General features: G+C 38.7%; 1 protein-coding gene across 1 annotated transcript in view; it reads right to left on the bottom strand.

Moving 5' to 3' along the window:
• The window catches only part of LOC138015826 (uncharacterized), a 17,076-nt gene extending 9,004 nt beyond the window's left edge, over positions 1-8,072 (bottom strand). The window contains exons 1-4 of the mRNA XM_068862942.1: positions 7,941-8,072; positions 7,716-7,786; positions 4,757-4,820; positions 3,654-3,962 (exon numbers count right to left, since the gene is read on the bottom strand). Coding sequence (XP_068719043.1) covers positions 3,654-3,962; positions 4,757-4,820; positions 7,716-7,786; positions 7,941-8,051 — 555 coding nt within the window. The 5' untranslated portion in view covers positions 8,052-8,072. The remainder of the gene's footprint in view (positions 1-3,653; positions 3,963-4,756; positions 4,821-7,715; positions 7,787-7,940) is intronic.
• Positions 8,073-8,727: the final 655 nt, after the last annotated feature.

Genomic DNA, 8,727 nt, shown 5'->3' with positions numbered 1-8,727 from the left:
GCCAATGTAGCTCCACGGGCAAGATGCGCATGGAAATTTATAGATGACATTGCACTGGTCGTCTTCGGCAGGTCGAAACTTAGGGATAGGGAAATGCTGTTGTAAAGTTTTAACTGGTCTGCTGGTGACTTGGATGTCGTGTTCCTTGAGGATTCTTGTGAGAGGTTCCGTGATGCCTTTCATGTAGGGAAGGACTGCAAAGTTGCGTCGGTTTGTTGGCTCAGCCCATTTAAAGAACATACCAAACAACTCTTCTGTGTTAGATAAAGAAGAATACGACAGCAAAATGGAGTCCCTCCTTGCGGACCGAAGTACCTATGAAGTTGTTGCAAGATCTCCGTTCGGTCGAATCGAGCGTGAGTTGAACGCGACGCTCTTGAACTTTAAGAGACAACAACAGATTGATGACTATACATACTTTAAATTAAGATCTACCGACGGCATTCCACCAGCGATCCGCGGTTCTAAGAAAAAACCACAAAGATGGCTACCCTCTCAGACCGATCGTGACTTGCATTAGCTCTGCACTTTACAACCCTTTTTAATTCCTCACTGACATCCTTGCACAGATCCAAAATCGTAATGGGTTCTCAGTTGCTAATTCACAGGAGTTCTCCATCGAAATAGCCCACGTTAACATCCAAGATGATGAATCCATGGTTTCCTTTGATGTGGTGTCTCTATTAACCGCCATCCCTGTCGACAAAGCTTGCGTTTATATCAGGAAGAAATTAGAGGATGATTTGTCCCACCATTCCAGAACCAACCTAGACATCGAGGACATAATTTCCTTATTGAATTTTGTGCTGTCCAATAACTTCTTCGTTTACATTGACACCATCCACAAACAAATCCACGGTTGTGCTATGGGTAGCCCCGTCAGCCCTGTAGTAGCCAACCTATGCATGGAAGAAATCGAAAAAACAGCAATCAACGCGACTACTGTCTCGCGGAAATTTTGGAAGCGGTATGTAGACGACAGTTTTTGCATTATTAAGAGTGACGCTGTTGCCTCCTTCCACGATTCATTGAACTCAATCGATCTGCATATTTCTTTCACCATCGAACACGAGTCCAACGGCCAACTACCCTTTCTTGACACCCTCATTTCGCGCGATAACGGAAAACTTTTGGTCGGCATCTTCCGCATTCATCACATACGGATAGATATCTTGACTGACACTCACACTAGGACCGAAAACATAAAATCAGCACCACTGAGACACTCCTGCATCGAGCTTTGAATCTCCCCAACACACAACTTGGAAAGACCCTTGAAACTGCTCGTGTTTCCGCCGCTTTACACTCCAACGGCTATCCCAAAAAAATCGCTGCTGATGTTATAAAAAAGAAAGCGAGGCCTCCACCACCTACACCTACCCCAGAAGAGTTGGTTGGTATGTTCTTTAAATGGGCTGAGCCAACAAATCGACGCAACTTTGCAGTCCTTCCCTACATCAAAGGCATCACGGAACCTCTCACAAGAATCCTCAAGGAACACGACATCCAAGTCACTAGCAGACCAGTTAAAACTTTTCAACAGCATTTCCCTATCCCTAAGTTTCGACCTGCCGAAGACGACCAGTGCAATGTCATCTATAAAATTCCATGCGCATCTTGCCCGTGGAGCTACATTGGTGAAACTAAGAGATCCTTTACTACTAGGAGAAAGGAACATATGAGGAACTTAAAGCATTGTACTAAAGGCTCAAATGTCGCAAAACACGCGTGGACTTTTAATCATGATATTGACTTTAACAATTCTAAAATCATTGACAAAGCGAACAACCGGAGTAGAAAGACATTGGAGTCATGGCACACGGCAAAAACTGTTGGGGCAGACAATAATTCGTGCCCGCTCCCAAGACAATATCACATTCTCTTAAAGAAACACTAATTTTCTTAGCATTTTTAACATTCTTTCTACTACATGCTTTTATCCTTTAATTTATGCGAATTTTTCGTTATATTTAAATTTCTTTCGCTTTTAGGCTTCACACATTTTTATCCGTTCAAGGCAGCAGTTTAGTCTGTCGAAAGCTCATAGATTTTTCAAAGCTTTTTACCAGAGAACGATTTTACTTCTTTCTTAATAATTGTTAAATATACATTGCTGGGTATCACATTTCGAAAATGTGTTTCAGGGTAGTATCTGTTGGTAAACTGTACAAAGACCCAAGCAATTCATGATTTTTACTCACATGGTCAGCGGCTATGTTTTTAAATAAAACAAAAACGGTTGCAAAAAATAGGGCTTAAGGACGGTGCCTACTATTGTTATTGCGCATAAGTTCTGCGCATCTTGAGATACTCGGATTTCCTATCGGCGGTGTTTACTAATACAAGGGATATTTTTGCGGAGAAAGCAGAACTTAGCAAGAGGTATCCAAAACGAAAATTGGGGGTAACCATGCATTTTTCAGAGATAACTAAGCTTCAATTTGGCAAAGAACGCCATACATTGCTTTGTATTTTAAAGCTTTTTACAAATATTGTTGATTAATTATCTTCGAAAAATGCGTGGTTACCCCCAATTTTCTTTTTGGATTTCAATACACCTTATTTCAAAATGGCTGCCATTTAAACATTCTTTTGTTTTTATTCAAATTAGCCCTTGATGCCTCGTTCTTAAGCTTAAAATTCAAAAGAATATTTTATCTTGAACGAGGCAACAAGGGCCAATTTGTATCCACATAAATCAGCGGGCATTTTGGAATAAGGTGTATAACACTTGTTAAGATCTGCTTTTCCCGCACATTCAGGAACCCGCGCAAAAGTACCTTTGAATTAGTAGGCATCGTCCTTAACCTATTGACGAGTAAAATCGTCTGGCCTTAGCAGAGTAAAATCTATAAGTCTCACTCCTAGAAGTTAATGGGTTAAAGGGGTCATAGTTTTCGAGTGGATGTAGAGATTGTTAATTCCTAAAGGTTAGGAACTAAGTTCTCATTACTGCCATTTCTCTTTTGGGCCGGGACACTTTAAAGGCATGTAAAAACCAAGAGTACAACTGAATGTTACTGTAACAATAATAATTTTATTGTTTATACCATGAAGTAATTAACTGTAAACACTGCTGGCATCAATAATTTATTCATTTATCATTTCGATCTTTGGAGGCATAACTTTGAGCAACTACAAAATGTGAAAAAAATTAGATAATCTCTCATCTTTTGGTTGAAATGACTTCCAAATTCTGAATAAAAGTAATGAATGAATTATTGGAAATTGTTTGTGCTGGTAAATGCGAACAATAGAGGCAAATTCGATTAAAACAGACCAAAATAGTAAATTTCCCCTCCACTTTTTTACATCCTGTACACGTAGCCATATGCCATTCATCACTCAACATTTGGCTGCAAATAATTTTGACAAAATACCTGATATGAAAAGTCAGGCACACATTTCATATGAGAGGAAAACTCTTCCTCTGCATTTCAAGTGTTGAAATTGGACATCCCAATAAGTCAGATACCACCAGTATAGAATACACGTCTATTGTGTTTGGGATTAGGCTTCACTGTTTCCATTGTATATATCTTTGCGCCTTTTGTTTTGTGAACCAGTCATGAGACCCATTGCAATAGCAGTGTCCTGACCCAAATAAGTAAACAACAGAAAAAGACAAAAGGAAACTTAACACTTAGGCTTACCTTCTTATCATCTGTTGCTAAACTCTTCCATTCCTTTGCTAAGGATTTTGTTAATTCATGATGACCAATATTAGGATCTTTCTGATCATCCTGCATGACTGTACGCTGTTGTTGACAATACATGAGAAAGGCATTAGCTGGTTTCTTAGGAGCATTGGGGTCTCTGTCCTTGTCCCTGTCCTTTGAACTCTCACGTTTCCTACTTTTCTTCGTAGCTGGAAAGTCTGGAGTCATAAACTCACCAGTAAACAGTGCTGGGTGGATTGGCTTAGGGAATGCTTCAGAGACTATTTCTGAGAGAAGCTCAGCCTATAGAGCCACACAAAAAAAAATAATGATGATATGTAAACCTTTGCAATAACAAATTTTTCTATCACAAAGTTAGTAATCATCATTAATTTTCAAGTTCTTTTATGTGATTGCCATGATGACACTAGAAAATGTTAGTGTCTACAGTGAGTGAGACTTAATGAGTACAAGTTCTGGAATTTTGATTACTTTGTATCTGTACTGCACACCCAGGTACGGTCAACTCGTCCCAGCAAGTTGGTCTGCGACAATTTTACATCAAAAAGTTGTTACTAGCAGAAAGTACAAGTTCATCAAAAGGAAATTGCATTACTTGCTTTTTGGCATTTACCGTAAAGGCCAGCTTCCACTAGAAAAAAGTGGAAACACTAGCAACTCATTCAAAACTGGCACTGAAATGAGAACTTCATCCCATAATAGCTCATTTTCTGCAGACTGGAACTCATATTATATGCTTGCATTTGTACTAAATATGTAGAGCACAACTTAGAGAATTAGTACAAGTTGTACTTGTTGAATCGTACTTGCACATTTTGCCGATGCTAACATTCTCTATCAGTGACTACTACAACAACAATGATGGTAAAGATGATGACTCCCATAATGCAACCAATGTTGATGATGATGATCCCCATAATCACCATGAGGACACTGATTTATAATAATAATTACATACTCCTGAAAATGGAACGTTCATTGTGAACTCTTTTGGTTATAGTAATTATTAATTAAGTGCTTTCTTGAACCAATAACTTTTATACCAGAACTATAAGTTCTGTTGAGAATTGCCTAACCTGAAAAGGTGGCTGCACATCTCGATAATCATCATTGTAATCATCTAATCTGTCTTTAAGGAAACTGAAAACAAAACACTGGAGTAAGAGTAGCATAACTTAAAGCCACATTTCTTAATTCAACCGTTGCCCAGCCATCAAAACTTTGACATGATAAAAAGGTGTTGGAATGAATTTTCAATGCTAAAAATCACAAAATTATTATGATATTAAAAAAAGTAAAAAAGGGAGCTTTTGGTATGTTAATGGCTGGTTTTGTCATTGGTAGGGTTCTACCAATATTGCTAACATTATTGCCATCTTGAAAAGGTAAGTCACACACAGCATACAAATTTAGTAGGGGTTTTGTGATCCAAGGCTAAGTCACACACAGCATACAAATTCAGTAGGGATTTTATGATCCAAGGCAGCATACAGTCAACTCCAGATAACTTGACCCTTCAAGGGAAATTGAAAAAGGGTCAAGTTATCGGGAGTTGGAGTTATTGGGAGTACGGAGTTAAGCAGCAACCCTTTAGGATGATGTAGGCACCGAAGTAAAATGTACCTTAAACCAATGAAACCTGAACTGGACTAACACATTTTGTAAAATGCAAAAAAGGACAAAGATTACAGAGCTGCTTAAATGTTTTGGACTGCAGTACACTGTTTGTTTTGATTGTCACGTACTGACAGAAGTGATTCAAGTTATCGAAGGTAAAAATAAAGAGAGAATGACCTGAAGGGGAACAAAAATTGCTTCGAGTTAGCGGGAAGTTAGAGTTATCAAGGGTTCGAGTTACTAAGAGTAAAAGTGCAGTAAATGTGTAATGGGAATCCATGGCAAATCAATTTGGGTTCGACTTAGTGCAAAGTTCGAATTAGCGAGGGTTCAAGTTATGTGGAGTCGACTGTATGTCACACCAGAGTCGACTTGTGTTCTACATGTATTATAGCAAAGATATTGTTGATTCCCTGTTAACACCCTAATGTACCAGCAAAAAACTAAGTGGCTGCCGAAGCATAGTGTTGCATAAATTTAGAAACTGTCGCATTATAAAACTGCTAGCCAGGCCCAGCATGCGCCCTAGTCAGGTAAGAGGTGATAAGAACTTCAAACTGTGCATTAATTTTGTGTTACGACAAGAAGAAACACGAAATGTCGACATGAGTCTTTGTTTCTTCGACCGGCAATCTTTCATATTTGTTTATTTTCATCTCCAGTCCTCTACTTGCACTCAACTCACAAAGAGGTTCTGTCAAGACATGGCAGATGCTTTGGGTTCACTTTTATGTCTGTTTTCCTCTTTCTGGATAAAATGAATTCATCTGCATTTCAATTATCAAGATGCTTGTGAAGAAACTTCCCAAATTAAATACTCAAGGTCAAAGAAAACTTAAGTTTTTTGAGAATAAAAATTTAATTGAACGCAGAGTTCGCTAAGATCGATCGTGAAAAATTACAACAGCAACAACGATGCAACAGACTAATAATTTGAAGGTCCACCAGGAACCCTCCACACTTTCAAGGCCTGCAAATGGTAATGAAGACGGTAAATCCCACCGAAGTGGCTAACTTTGTCGCCACGTTTGAAAGAGTTGCCATGTTTTGTTTGCATAGAAGTCTGAAACTCTACCAACTCAGAACTGAGATACAGTGTATGCGTGTTAAACTGTCAGTAGCCAGGGTTTAACAGATATCATACATTCACTGTGACAGGGAAATTGTCAATGTGTGTTAAGTTGGATCTGCAGAGTCAGTAACTCAGTTCAGTTGACTTCGTGATTATCATGACTTAATTCTAATTCTAAAAAGTGAATTAACAATGCTACAACTTTCTGTGTATCAAACTAAATAGGTTACCACTAAAACAGAGTAGTGCCTCAGTTAAAATAAAACTCATTGCTCTTAATTCTAATTTCAGTTACACGTAGATTGATTCATTGATTGATTGAGTAATGTAAAACTTGTTAAACATAATGTAAAAGTGCAAAGGTGCTCATATCATCTCTGTATTCCTTTTCATCCTGCCCACCACATGGCTTCTATGGTCCATAATTTTATGAACTGGCCCATAACTTTTCAAAGCCAGGGGCCATAGGCCCATTTGTTTATTTTGGCCTCCAAATCCCTGTACACTAGGCAATTTTTTCGCTCAAGTAGTCTCGCAATTTTGTTGGGACACAAGTTGCATGAAAAATTGTCCAGTGTAAAATACCCTGCTACAGACATCCCATGCAACATTAATTTTTAGCATTAGAGAATTAGATGTCAGTTCTACTTTGGGCAACGTGTCTCGCACGCTACAACAAATTTTCAATCATTGCGTTGTGTAACATCTGTCCTGCAACTTGTGATGCAACGCTTTGTGGTACCAGCCACTGAAAATGTTCCTTTAACCTCATGTGATCACTGAAAATGAGACAAGTTGCAAGAACTGTTGCCTAGTGTAACATCCATCACGCCACTTGCTTTTTAATGTGAAAATTTTCATCCCAACAAAATTGCGAGACAACTTGCAGGAAAATTGCCTTGTGTAAAACTGGCTTAAGACACCTCACCCTCTGCGCACAAATGCAATTGAAAATTGTGAAGAGATGTTTGAGTGTATAAAGGGTTATTAAACAATAGATTACAACGACATTTACTGGGGTAAGTTGTAATTCGCCCGGGTAGTGCATCCGATGGGTGTTACATACAGTAGGTCTTAAGTGTGAATCTACCCTAGGACTCTAATTTTTCAGTTGCCCTTTTCACAGATCACTCATTACAAACCTTGATAAATAGTAATGCTAAACTTAGGCCTTGCTTGGCCTAAAAACGATGTTTAGGCTTACGGTTAGCCAATTTGAGGGTTTTGGGTTGCTTCAGTACAGTTAAAACAATGACCTGTAACGAGTCACTAGTGGAATACGACCTGTGTTTTGAACTTCAGCGCCCGGAGCAAGCCAAGCAACAGATTACAACCACATTTCCTACCTTCTCTGTTTTCGATAGCGTTTTAAGAGTGTCTTAACATGGTAAATGCGATTGACTAATCTTTCGTTTTCCTGAAAGAACAAACAACAATTTTCACAAGCTTTCTTGCAAACACTACTTGAGAATATGTGCACTACAAACAAAGAAGTTGCTCAAAAACGAGGTTTTTAACAGTAAGAAAAATGTAAGAACATTGTTATTACATAATGCTGATGGATTTACTACCTGTTCGATTTCTCTGCAGTACTTAAGCAGAGTAAAATATTTTCCTTTCCAACGAGTTTCTTGATCCGACACTATATATGTTCCAATATCTTGATCACCATCGTCCGCCATCTTTGTCAAGAATTTCCAACTTGTACCCAGGCCTTCTTAAAACTTTCTTTGCTTCGTCTTTGGTATATCAAGACGCTCTATGTGCGTAAACTGGGTTGGTACGTGCTAATTTGTTCAAGTGGGGGGTCATGTAGATCATTTGAGAAATTTGCAGTTAGTTTTTTGGCAGACTATTTAACTTAAAAAAGAAACGAGTGAGTTTTACTCAAGAGCGTGTTTTATTATAGCCTGCAGGCAGGCTCTTCCTTTGAAATGTTGCGCGGTCGATTTCGAAACTAGTAACCAAGCCCCAAAATTTCAAAGGCGCGCTATTTTCAACAGAAGAGCCTGCTTGCAGGCTAGTATTGTTATCTTTGAACTGAATTTATTACCAAAACCTCCAAAAGTAAAAGACCTCTTAACGGGACAGGACATTATCAAATAATTCAACCTGTGAAAGTGTGAACAAAAGAGCCACTGCTGGCACGACGTCTAGGTGACCCTCTGACGAAACGTTTCCTGCATTTCATGCATGTCTTGCAGTTGCACTAAACAAATGTTTATTCCACACACTAAGGAAGGACTGAACATGTTGTTTCCACTTCATAATTAATTCCTCTTCTTTTCAGCCTAATCTGGTGCCAAGTCCAATTTTGTTTTGGCTTTACATTTGCACCAAAAAAGCATCACGAAAGCC

Source organism: Montipora capricornis, chromosome 9 (assembly GCF_036669925.1).
Source record: "Montipora capricornis isolate CH-2021 chromosome 9, ASM3666992v2, whole genome shotgun sequence".
Taxonomy (NCBI): Eukaryota; Metazoa; Cnidaria; class Anthozoa; order Scleractinia; family Acroporidae; genus Montipora; species Montipora capricornis.
Note: the sequence above shows the minus strand (reverse complement) of the source record. Positions and strands in the feature narration are given on the sequence as shown.